Consider the following 14,083-nt stretch of genomic DNA (forward strand, 5'->3'; position numbering starts at 1 on the left):
TCTTCTATTTAAATAGTAGTAGCAGACACATAGCCAGCTACATATAGCATGTCCTGAGCTGATCATTAGACCCACAGTTATTTGTTGTTTTTTAGGACATGTAGCCCTGCCAATTCCATGTTCAATGACTTGCAGAGTACACCTAAAACCTACCCATTTATCAGTCCCCTGCTTTCCTTGTTTCAGTTTTCCTGCACCTGACCTTTACTTCTGCACTGAGATTTCCCTCTCTTGCTTTTCCACTGACTCTATATAGGGGGTAGGCATTCTTCTGTCCATGTTGAAACTTGGCTTTCCCAATTACTTGTGCTGTGTGAGAATATTACAAGGAATATCTACTGCCAGTGTCTAGGAAATTGCCAATATTATCAATGCATTGTTCACAGCTGGACTTGTTATGTTATGTAATCTTGTATAGCGCATGGCTACCCCAGCGACGGGGAGTCCCAGCGCTTGCGGACAAGCCAGGTACTAGTATGGTAAAGAAGGTGCTAGATGGATGCAAACCACCAGGTTTTTATGAGTTTTCGGAATTGCAGGTGATTTGAAGTGGCCCGAGCTTTAGGGGGATAGAATTCCAGAGCTTAGGGGCCAAATACCTGAAGGAGCGGCCACCGGCTCTGCTCCTCCGAATTCTGACAGTACAGGCAAGTGAGAGGTCCGCTGAGCGGAGTGCGCGCGTGGGGGTATAGAAAGAGCACAGTTCCTGCAGAGTTTGGGGGCCAACATTATACAGGATTTTGTGGGTGAGGCAAAGGGTTTTAAATTGAAAGTTTGGAAATCCAGTGTTGTTAGCCCTCTGCCTTCAAGAGATGGTTTGGATGTTCCAAATGTTTATAACTCTGATCTCATGGTTCTGTTACCCACTTTGGAAAAAAAGACAAAGCAAATAATGTCTAAACAACTTACCGACCATCTTGAAGAATTCAATGCTCTGTACACTCCTCTGTGAGTTTCTGTCCAAGTTGATAGATGGAATCAGTCATGGCTTTGGTACTTAATGAGGTGCTTCATTAATGTTGTTTGATATAATGTGGCTTAGCGAGGCTGATCCTACTAGCTCTTCAATTTGACACAATCGTCCACTGTACCATCATTGAAAGGTTTGCTGATGTGGGTCTCTCTAGAACCACATCAACCTGATTTAGAATTCTTTTGTTTTTTAGTTTTTCCCTCTGTTTCATTGTAATTGCCAGGTCATCTGCTGTGGCCCTCACAAGATGTTTCTCTTCCCCCTATGGGTTTCTTTGTTTATTTAAGCTCTTTGTCTTATTAGATTTTAAAAAAATGTATTTAATACTTCTGCTCAATCATGTCGGAGGATGGTGATGAAGTTACAAATTTGCCCCCCCCCCCCCACCCCCCGGAAACATTTCTGCGGACGCCCATGCCATCACCCACTGGATCAAGCTTTGCATTAAAATCTGCAACATATTGGCCAACAATCAACGTCCAGAAAAATTGAGTGCTTATTCTAACAGGGCCAAAACTGCTACCACTCCGTTGGAAGGAGGAATATAGGACATGCCCTTTATTTCCAAAGGGGAATGACATCAGGGCAGAGCCGCACCTTGTTACCTTCTGGCACATAGAGGTCTACTGAAAAGCTTCAAGAGCCAGTCAGACGCCTGGGGAATACTCAAAAGGTGATGAATCTGCGGTTATATAGTCTACAAGAAAAAAGTAACCGAAGGTATGTAACTTGTTCATACCTTGGAGCTTTAATCTCCGTGCAATCATAAACTGTTTGATTTTGATACTTGATCATCGATTTTCCTGTAAAAGTGTGACGTGATATTCACAAACCATTTTATGGCAACCAGCCTTTTACTGCTCACCTAAGTTACAGGGAATACTCAGGCTGTTCAGTCTGTAACGTTTGCCCCAAAATCTGGCATAGCTCTGTCTTTTGTAGTTTAAAGGTATTTTAGGCATCCGGGAGTGTTCTTAGCCTTTCAATCATGGCACAGTTGTTGATTTATGGCAATTTTGCATCTCCTTTTGGTGCTGTTCTAGTATTGCCTTGCGCTAGAACCAGCCTCGGGTGGGTGCGAAATTTGCGTGATTTCCTTTGGAATCATTATACAACATTTCAGAAAAACTATGTGAACTGCAAAGTCTGCATTTCGTTTTATATTTTTGTGCAGAGAATTCATGTTCCGCGAACAGCAGCTGCTCTGTTCTGTTCAGTCATGGTGTTACTTTGCTCCCCTGATAGAATAGAATGCTTCCACAAACATACTTGAAATAATTTGATGTGACGAAATGGCATAATGTTGGGTAACAACTATAACATGCCACAGATCACACTACATTACACCAACATAATGAAAATTTCGCACAGGCTTGTTTTTAACCATTCTGTCATTTTGTAAACATTAAATACACGATGCCCTGTACAGCCTACCACATTTGGGTGCAGTAGGTGCTAATGCTGCAGAGCACATTTTATTTCTTCATCTTGATATAATTAGGCACTCACGGTTCGTGGAGTCCAGATGAACAGTTCTTTGATTATTAAAGAGTCTTTGGCATAATGAACCATCTATTGGCAGGTTGTTTCCTCCCTTGACATTTGACAAGAGTTGGATCATCAGACTGTGCCCGAAACATTTGACCCTCCATGTTTAATGAGGTCCTTTAGTGACCCAAGTCCTTGATTTTGAGGGTTTTGCTCGTAGACCTCTGCAGTTTTGCAATGTAGGCCTCATTTCAAATTGTCTCCTGGACCTCTAGAAGGATGTTGGTCCTCCGACTGTGACCAGCTTTCACCACAAAGCATTTTGTTTTGTTTTGTTTTATAGATTTGTTCAGGCCCCACTATCAAAATAGTAGAGTGCTGTACGCAGAACCTTTCTGGAAGTGAAGAACTTCCAGGGTGAAACTATAAATTAAGAGTAAGGTTTGTGTTTTTGACAGAGATCTTATCCCCAGCACCCCGAGCCCATGAAAGAAACATCTGCATGTTTCACTGTTGATGTTGGGCACACCCATCTCCCTCTACTGCAAATTCTGTGTAAATAATTACCAGAAGAAAGTAGGAAGTAGATCGATGCGTTGTATTCTCTCTTTTTGAACCTGTATTATTGGCTTGTAGCTGTGAATGTCTGTGACCTCATAACTTTGTTTCTTATTCGTTGTAGGTCCTGGAAGTTGTGCGTTCTAATTATGACACCCTCACGCTGAAGCTTCAAGATGGCTTGGATCAGTATGAAAGATATGCAGAGCAACATAAAGAAGCAGCTTTCTTCAAAGAGTTGGTGAGCTTTTGCAGCAACTTCAAAAACATTGGTAGCATAATTACGTTTTGTGGATTGTAATATATTAGTTTGACTTTCCACATCCATATATATACACACACACATATATATATATATATATATATATATATTGGCCTCATAAAATGTTAGTTTTTCTATCCTTGTCTGCCTCATTTATAATTGATGGGGCATTAAAAGGCACTTCTCTACCGTACCGCAGCGTAACACCTTACCTAGAAGTTTCAAGATGCACATGCCTCAGAAAAGTAAAAAATGTTATTAATATGGATGTGTGCAGATTTTCTTATCCTTCCCTTCTGTAAATCAAACGTTTCTACATTATTGCAAGTAGCCTGACCTGAGGTTCAGCTGGTATTTAAATTGATTGCTGTAGAAGAGTTTGTGAGAGAACATAAGGATTTATTTGGAGTTCAGCAGATGCATGACATCTGCCAAAAAGTGGTGGACGTCCTGTCCGTCATATTAAAAGTGCATTTATTGATGTTAAAAACACTCTAAATACTGTGGCTGGGACACACACCACAAGATCTCAGTAAGCATGTAGACGGTGACTTAGGTAATTGAATTCAACTTGTTTGCACCATTGTTTTCCCTCGATGGCAAAATTTTGGGGTAGCACACGGTTATCACGATGAACTTGCTGGTCTCTCTGATCCTTGTTTTGTAGAACTGTCCTGGGCTCCTTTCTCGGTGGCACCTTACCTAACCTTCTAGTTGGCTTTTGCAATCCCTTGCGTAACCAACTTGATATAACTGATAACTATATTGTCCTCTGCCTTTGCTGCTGACCCCTAAACTTAAATCTACTGGGAGGCATACGTTTCTATGCTTCATCAGATAGTAGTGAGAAATTCTATTGAGACGTTCCTAATGTAAATTATATTGTCTCCATCACTCTCTTTGGCCGCACTGTTGAGGCCCTATTATTTTGAGCAAGGTCGAGCTACACTTTTGTGCTTGTTGTTCTTTCCTCCAGTGGCTGGTATATGATCCACTGGGTCGCCACTTTCTAGAAATTACTTTAAAGTCACAGCTTTAATGTGAATTAACGTCTTCAGCCATTTCTGGCTGCCAATATTTATTCTACAGAACTTTGACTAATGTGAAAAATTCCCAGTATTCACTGGGATGAGTGTGTGGTTGTTTTCAATATGTTCTGGATCCAAGATCAGAATACAGCATGTCCAGTTACTTACTAATCATTCGCCCATTGCTTTTGCTTCTCTTTATTTGGCTTGCTTTATTCGGGCAAAGCAGCTAATATGCTTACTGCCAAGGGATATCACATAAATTGTCAGCATTGAACTATAATGACATCCTTAAACAAGATCCAAATTGTGTTCAATACCCAACTATAAGTTGTAATTATGGATAGTTTGCAACATAATTCTAGGGTGTTCTGTGGCCAGAGACATTGGAAACTGGATTGTGTAACCTTTTTTTCCACAATTACACCAGTCTCTAAAATGCGAACTTACCCTAGGTCAGTTAAACTATTGTGCAAAACATTACATATTCAGACATTTTGAAAAGTATACTAACCTAAAATGAAGAAAATTAAAATGATATTCCTGTATTGCCACAGTTATGTTGTTCTGATAGAGACTGCTAGCCACAAATTTGCGCTGGAAAGTGGAGGCTACTCATCGATGACAAAGATCAAGAGGGGGGAGAATGGACCACTTGTAACCACGTTGCCAGGGTTCTTAATTCTTGGTGCCTTTCATAAAAACCCTCATACACGCACGTAGATGGTAAAGCGGTATATCTTGATTCTCCGCTTTAACGTAGCGTTAATGCATCATCATAGTGTTTTGTTTTCTGGGATGCTAACCTCCACCTGGAGTTAACCACTGGGTTCGCAGTAGTGTTCAGAGAAAAAATGTAGTTAAGTGCTCAGAGTGAAGTGGGTTAATATTCTTTGAACATCCACATTAATACGCAATTATTTATTGAAAAAAGAGGGGGCTGTTCAAGAAATTAAAATGATAAGTGTGCATTTATAGATTATGTTACTGGATCCTATGCACGGAATGTAAATTAAAAACTGAGGTCCACATGTTTCTGCCCCTTTATGCCCAGCCGGGTCTATGGGGCTTTCTTCAAGACCAGTGAAAAGTGATCTTGCTGGCACTATTTGTGCAGCAATTGAAAGTGGTATTATTGCGCCACTCTGACAAGGAAAGGTCAGTAGTACCTATAATCAGAAGACAAAAGGCACACAAAGGAATTCAATATGTATGTAACCCTATTCTTTAAGATTAACTATCTTATGTTAAACTTTCTCTTATTCAGTCTGTTGAGGTCGTAATTTACGCTCTCACATTTGTCGTGTTTATCATTAAAATTAGGCATTGCGGACATCATGGCAAAAAAATGGGAGGGTAGCATGGTTAATATTGAGATAAATAAATGGTCGTTAGATATTCAGAAGATGGCCGAGATTGTGATCTCAGAAATGTTAATAACAATTCATCTAGTTTCGTAGATATCAAGACTAATTCGTTGTATTTGGATATCCAAAAAGGTGACCGAGATTGTGATCTCCGAAACGTTCATAACAATTGAACTCTCAACCATTTTCTAATCGCAAACACATAGACTACTCTCAGAATATATTGACCGTGTTTCTGGTAAATGCGCGTCCCTATATTCAGGGCATCTCTTGATTTTACATATTGATAAACATTGCGCTGTGTTACCTTCGTCGAAAAACAACAGGGGGCTGGCTCTAATCAGTAAGGCTGAGCCTAAACATTAACCAACAAAAGAAATGCCAGTACTAATATGCACAATTTCAACAACAAAGCAACTTTGCACCAAACACCCGAAAATAAATCAGGAATTGGGGATACTATTCAATAGTTTTTTATTCACATTATTTTCAATATTTGACTTAACATTTGGTCTAAATTACAAAAGGATGTATTTACAGTGGACACAGGGGACGAAAAATATATATTAATAAGTCAAACATTCACTCAAGTACACTCATATCACAAGCAACATCATGTATACATACTGGGAAGGAAAAAACGAGGGGGATGGAGAAAAATCACAAGAAAATATATACACGGTCTACGAAATTTTTCAAAAAACTTTTACAAAACTAATTAGAGTAAGGGTACATTCCTATAGTTCTACAAGATCAAATACAACTCATTGAGGACATTTTTACATGGTAATGTACAACACTATGCTTGGGGTTCGATTAATTGAATACCCAAAGGCATCAGTAGACCAGTAAGGTGGGGCCTACGCGTTTCGAATCCCACTGAAGTCGTAGGGGATTCTCTTCAGGGCCTTTCGAGTTCCTGTAATACATTGAAATAAAACAACAACAAAAAGGAAAGGTAAGAAAAAAGAGAGGGCGCAAGTGACGCATATTGAACAGGGTATTTTACAGGGTATTTATAGGCCGGCTCATATCGCCGTTACTGACATCAAGAGAAGCTAAGTGACACCACCCGGTCAAACGTTATTAACATGATGTTATCCAATACATTGGAGATTAATAACAAAGTACCCTACAACTATACATATTGTTCGAGAAGAGTCAGTCCCTCAGATGTAAAGTAACTAAACTCACACCTGTCTAACAGTTCGTGCAAGAGACTACATTTTCTTACTCACCTATGTTCGAACAGCGGATATATGTCCTTGTGACAATTATCCCCGTGTCTTGACTGCGCACTGGAGGGAATTGCGGTTACCTATAAAGTTAAAGGACGGAATTAGGCTGGTCTAATTGGGCGTAGCCTTAGCCTAGGTTGGAGGGTAGCACGAAGGTCGTCGCTTACCTCTATCTTCTAATTCAGGTGTATTCTTAATACACTCCAAACATGAGACCCACTGGAATGACGGGCTTATATTCTTGCAAGAGCCATCATTAATTTCTGACGTACGGAGCCACGCCGATGGAAGGTGGCATTCGCTAAAAAGACAAACGAATGTATGTGCGTAAGCATGCCCAATAGCGTATTCTCACTGCGTTAGAACAGAGTTGTTCTATTTAATATGGGAACTTCCCATTCAGGTTAAACAAGATCAAAAAGAATCAAAGGGGGGCATACAAAGTTGTTTAAAAAGCACATTTCCCGTTTGCATATGATTTTAATCTAAAGCGGAAGCAGGGGGCGGCTGTGCTAAAGCCATGCAGCCTTCTCGTCTAAATAAAGCACTTACATGGTTATTTATCAATCGGTGCCACGGAGTGCGGAAGACAGTTTCAGCCTCCTCTCGTCCGGAATTTGTAACAGCAAAAAAATAATAACAAGAGAACGTCTCTGTTGTAGCTTGTACATGAAACGGAGTCGGAGTGCTCGAACAAAAGGCGACCACACTTACTAGTCAGCCGGCGAAGCCGGGTCGGAACCGTCAGTGACTCTCAATGGGCTGTCGGCGTCTCAATCTGCACTACTCCCTCGCGCATGCGTAGGTAAATGCGAGCGAAAGGAGTGTCTTAAATACCAAGGAATGTCTTGGCGGAAACCGCCCAAAAGGGGGCGTTGATTTATACCATCACGAACGTGAAAGTTGAAGGGTGAAATGACTTCTGAGCTTGACCACGAGTGCCTCAGCGTAATCCAAGCAAGCAGGGAAGGGGCAAATAGTAGCATCCCCTTAAAGTTTATAGATCTCACTTAATTAATTCAGCCCAAAAATGTGCTTTTTAAACAACTTTGTATGCCCCCCTTTGATTCTTTTTGATCTTGTTTAACCTGAATGGGAAGTTCCCATATTAAATAGAACAACTCTGTTCTAACGCAGTGAGAATACGCTATTGGGCATGCTTACGCACATACATACATACATCTGAGGGAATGACTCTTCTCGAACAATATGTATAGTTGTAGGGTCCTTTGTTATTAATCTCCAATGTATTGGATAACATCATGTTAATAACGTTTGACCGGGTGGTGTCACTTAGCTTCTCTTGATGTCAGTAACGGCGATATGAGCCGGCCTATAAATACCCTGTAAAATACCCTGTTCAATATGCGTCACTTGCGCCCTCTCTTTTTTCTTACCTTTCCTTTTTGTTGTTGTTTTATTTCAATGTATTACAGGAACTCGAAAGGCCCTGAAGAGAATCCCCTACGACTTCAGTGGGATTCGAAACGCGTAGGCCCCACCTTACTGGTCTACTGATGCCTTTGGGTATTCAATTAATCGAACCCCAAGCATAGTGTTGTACATTACCATGTAAAAATGTCCTCAATGAGTTGTATTTGATCTTGTAGAACTATAGGAATGTACCCTTACTCTAATTAGTTTTGTAAAAGTTTTTTGAAAAATTTCGTAGACCGTGTATATATTTTCTTGTGATTTTTCTCCATCCCCCTCGTTTTTTCCTTCCCAGTATGTATACATGATGTTGCTTGTGATATGAGTGTACTTGAGTGAATGTTTGACTTATTAATATATATTTTTCGTCCCCTGTGTCCACTGTAAATACATCCTTTTGTAATTTAGACCAAATGTTAAGTCAAATATTGAAAATAATGTGAATAAAAAACTATTGAATAGTATCCCCAATTCCTGATTTATTTTCGGGTGTTTGGTGCAAAGTTGCTTTGTTGTTGAAATTGTGCATATCAGTACTGGCATTTCTTTTGTTGGTTAGTGTTACCTTCGTCGGCCAAAACGTTGGCCTCCTTAGGAGACTGGCGAGAGTATCCCGGTTTCTCTGTGATGGGAAAAATAAATATTAGTAAAAGACCTTATTTGAAACTTGTGTGTGACGTCCTTCGCTGTCGTGTTCTCACCAGCTACAGCGGGTATTTCCTGCTTGTGCTCGCTCCTCCCCCGGATATGTGGGTCTGTTTGGAGCAGCAGTTAGTCCCCTCCCAGTTGTAGAAATGGATGATAGTGCTCATCCCATAGGCAGTGACAGAAGATAGACTAGATTGTGACAAATAAATCTATTGCAATCTATGTGTTAGGTGTTAATCCTTAACATGCACATCCTAAGTGAATTTTATGGAAAAAATTGTTTAAAATATTACTTTGCCTGCGTTCCTTATGTGGATATTCCATGTGACACACATATTGGTAGTTCCTATATTTATGTTGTGTGCATGTTAACTTGGGTTGTGTGCATTCCAAAGTGAAAACTAACAGTAGGGGGGAGAAAGAAAGAGAAAAAAAAATAAGAAAAAAAAATAAATAAATAAATAAATAAAAAGACAATAAAATTGAAAGAGAAGATGCCAATAATTAAGACATAAATGTTCCCCAAATTTGGTCCATTTTTTGTTTAGCCCGAAGGCCCTTGGAGTTGGCGAGAGTAGTCTCCATAGCATAGATTTCTTTAACAAAACTCCACCATTCCATCACTGTTGGTGTATTTTTCTGAATCCAAACTCTGGCAATAATAAGTCTGGCACACGAAATTAAAATGTTCAACAAGTCATTAGGTTCATTTTGACCCGCGCCTGTACCAATCAATACATCAGTTGAGGAGAAAGAAATTGGTTAATTAAGTCTATCGGAAACCACCTTAAGTATACCACTCCAATATTCTTTAAGCATAGGACAAAGTAGAAACATATGAGTGATATCAGCCCCACTTAAATCGCATTTGGGACATTTCGTACGTTCACTAAAATTTATATTCCTTGTCCATTTAAGAATTCTTTCTGGAGTATGGTACAGTTGGCATATAGATTTAAACATTTGCAACTTAAGGCTGGAAGAGTGAACTGACAAATCTAAGCTCCTAAAATATAATGTAATTAAATCGGGTGGTATATTTGCAGCTAGTCTTGTATTCCATTTCGCAGTTAATTTTGTTAAATCGCTAGTATAAAAGCCCGCAAATAATTTGTATCCTATACTGATCAAAGCTTGATCTGATTCTCTATAAATACAGTCCCAAAAATCTGAGTCTGTTATCATCTTAAGCTCTAATTTTTTAACTAAATAATCCTTAATTTGCAAGTATTTAAACCCGGCCAGTTCAGATAAATTATAGCATTGCCTCAATTTTCCAAATGTCATAAACCCTTGATGATCGTACAGGTCTCCTAATGCTCTAATACCAGATTCTGAGTATAGTCTACATATAGATTCATGAAAGATTGACGGGAATCCTGGATTGCCCCAAAGGGGTGTTTTATAATGAAAGAAAGAAACCTTACATTTCAACATGATGGAGCGGCAAATATTAACAGTGTCTCGTATAGTCTTAAACTTCACCCTTTTGAAATAATTAGGGTCATTTAATCTGTATATAAACATAGTGGCATCTTGTCCTAACAGAAATTTGTGAAAGTACAAATGTTTATCCGGAATTGTTAAACTACGAAAGCGAGTTAAAAAAGCTGACCAATAATAGAGTTTGAAGTCGGGAAGAGCCAAGCCTCCTTGAATAAAAGGAAACTTAAGTGCGGAAATTGCCCGTCGGGCCTTTTTATATCCCCATATAAAACTACCAATAATCCCTTCTAGTCTGACAAAAAAAGAGTTATTAACGCGTAGAGGAATTGCCCGAAATAAATATAGATATTTAGGCAGAATTTTCATTTTAATTAGATTAATACGTCCGATAATATTAAGGGGAAGTTTATGCCATTTCTTAAATTGTATTATAGTCTCTTTTAATAATACTTCGTAGTTTAAAGCCACAATAGAGTCAATATCTGAGGAAATTCTAACCCCAAGATATGTTGCGACCTTACAGATACCTGAAATAGAGGTAGGAAGATGATGATTTGCAACAATTTGAGTTTTAATTGCGTTAAGTTTATAACCAGAGACTGATCCATATATCTTTGCTTCAATAGAAATACCTTTCAAAGCTTGAGGTACATCCGCGGAAAACACTGCTACATCATCTGCATATACCGTGATATCCAATTTGTTTAAACCATTAAAAAATGGGTTGATTAAAGGCTGACGTTGCAGAGCGATTAAGAAAGGTTCCATACCCAAAGCGAAGAGCAGGGGTGATAAAGGACACCCCTGTCTTGTCCCCCTCTTGATTGGGAACATAGGAGAGTATTTCCCCATGTAAGATATTTTACCCATTGGGTTGTCATAAAGTGATTGAATCCACCTCAACAATTGACCGTTAATACCAAATGCCTGTAGGGCTGGCCATAGAAAACCCCACCCCACTCGGTCAAATGCTTTTTCTGCATCTAGTAAGATCATACCGAGTGGGGCGGATTGTATCCTTGCAGCATCAAAAGCAGAAACGGCCATGTTAATGTGTGCTGTTGTATCTCGTTTGGGTATGAATCCATGTTGTTGGGAAGATACTAATTGAGACATAACTGGTGCAAGCCTAATGGCCAAGATTTTAGCAAAGATTTTGGCGTCGCTATTAATAAGTGAGATTGGTCGGTATGACCCCCCTCTCATAAGGTACTTTACCCTTTTTTAAGAAAAAAATTATTTGAGTTAGATTCCAAGATTTAGGTGCTTTTTGTCCATTACCAATTGCCCGGGTCACTTCCAGTAATAACGGTATTAATTCCTCAGCACAGCATTTGTATAATTCCAGAGGAATAGAATCCTCCCCTACTGCTTTCCCTGTTGCTAAGGAGTTAATAGCCGCTCTAATTTCTATTACTGTGATATCTTCTTCTAGTTGTTTTGTTTGTTGTGGGTTTAGAACATTAACTGTATTGAGTTTTATATACTTTTTAACACTGTCTTCCGAGGTTACATATTCCGGAGTATATAAAGTTTGATAGTAAGAAGCAAATTGTAGCAGAATAGATTTAGAATCGCTGACCAGTTGATCATCGTCTCCTTTGATTTCTTTAACTATATTCTGTGCGCGATCTTCGGCTACTCTATAAGCCAGAAGTATTTTGGCGATGTTTCTTAAGGAACAGGTAATGGTACCACTAAAAATCCCTAAAAGGTTACATAAGGAACACTATAACGACCACTTTCACTGCGATTACTTTTAAAAGATCTTATGTCTTTTAAAAGACCTAGGGCCCGATGTAGGTAATCCCAGATTACCGATTCTTAAATACCGAATCATACCGATTCGGTATTTAAGAACAGGCAAATGGGATGTAGGTAATTTTTCCGAAAAAAATTACAAAATCGGTAAGTTTCGGTAATTATCGAATCGGTAAATACCGATTCGGTAATTGCCTTTCATTTCTATGGGCCTGGAGGCCCATAGGAATGAATGCCAATTACCGAATCTGTATTTACCGATTCGGTAAAAGGGAGAAACATTGAAGGGTGGCAGGGTGTCACTTTGACACCCTGTTGCACCCCTCAATTGTGTATGGGTGCACATGTTGCAGACATACATACCCTAAGGGCATGTATGTCTACAACATGGCACTGTTGGAAAAGCAAAAAAAATGCCTTTTCCAAGGTTTTTATTTTTTACCACCAACTGGTAGTTGGTGGTAAATAACGAATCCTAAAATGGGAAAATCACTCATTTGAGTGCTCCCTACATAACAAAATCTGTATTTACCGATTCGGTATTTTAAGGAATCGGTAATTTACCGATTCCTTAAAATACTGATTCGGTAAATTACCGAATCAGTAAAATGCCCACCTACATCTCATTTTCCAAATACCGGTCGGTAACGGCCGAAATTTCCGAATTTCGGCCGTTTCCGACCGGTATTTGCCTACCTACATTTGGCCCCTATAGTTAACACACACACAGCATAAATATAGGAAATACCGATATGTGTGTCACATAGGATATCCACATAAGGAACGCAGACAAAGTAATATTTAATTTTTTTTAAAATAAAATTCACTTAGGATGTGCACGTTAAGGATTAACGCCTAACACACATATAACACATAGATTGCAATAGATTAGTTTGTCACAATCTAGTCTATCTTCCGTCACTGCCTATGGGATGAGCACTACGCAGTCTATCCTCCATTTCTACAACTGGTAGGAGACTAACTGCTGCTCCAAACAGACCCGCATATCCCTGGGAAGAGCGAGCACAAGCAGGAAATACCCGCTGTAGCTGGTGAGAACACGAGAGCGAAGGACGTCACACGCCAGTTTCAAGTAAGGTCTTTTACTAATATTTAATTTTCCCATCGCAGAGAAACCGGGAAAAACTCTCGCCAGTCCCCTGAGGAGGCCAATGTTTTGGCCGACGAAGATAACACAGCGCAATGTTTATCAATATGTAAAATCAAGAGAGGCCCTGAATATAGGGACGCACATTTACGGGAAGCACGGTCAATATATTCTGAAAGTAGTCTATGTGTTTCCGATTAGAGAATGGTGTGAGTTAAATTGTTATGAACGTTTCGGAGATCACAATCTCGGTCACCTTTTTGAATATCCAAATACCACTAATTAGTCTCGATATCTACCAAACTAGATGAATTGTTATTAAAGTTTCTGAGATCACAATCGCGGCCATCTTCTGAGCATCTAGCGACCTTTTATTTGTCTCAATATTAACCATGCTGTCCTACCGTTTTTTTGCCATGTTGTCCGCAATGCCTAATTTTACTGATAAACACGACAAATGTGAGAGCGTAAATTACGACCTCAACAGACTGAATAAGAGAAAGTTTAACATAAGATAGTTAATCTTGAAGAATAGGGTTACACACATATTGAATTCCTTTGTGTGCCTTTTGTCTTTTGTTTTCTGATTAAAGGTACTACTGACCTTTCCTTGTCAGAGTGGCGCAATAATATCACTTTCAATTGCTGCACAAATAGTGCCAGCAAGATCACTTTTCACTGGTCCTGAAGATAGCCCGATAGACCCGGCTGGGCATAACGGGGCTGAAACATGTCGACCTCAGTTTATAATTTACATTCCGTGCATAGGATC

General features: G+C 39.4%; 1 protein-coding gene across 1 annotated transcript in view; it reads left to right on the top strand.

Annotated features, from left to right (window-relative positions):
- ARMH3 (armadillo like helical domain containing 3) overlaps positions 1-14,083 on the top strand; it is a 693,715-nt gene that overhangs the window by 635,206 nt on the left and 44,426 nt on the right. The window contains exon 25 of the mRNA XM_078643614.1: positions 3,144-3,260. Coding sequence (XP_078499740.1) covers positions 3,144-3,260 — 117 coding nt within the window. The remainder of the gene's footprint in view (positions 1-3,143; positions 3,261-14,083) is intronic.

The sequence above is a fragment of the Lissotriton helveticus genome, chromosome 5_1 (assembly GCF_964261635.1).
Source record: "Lissotriton helveticus chromosome 5_1, aLisHel1.1, whole genome shotgun sequence".
NCBI lineage: Eukaryota > Metazoa > Chordata > Amphibia > Caudata > Salamandridae > Lissotriton > Lissotriton helveticus.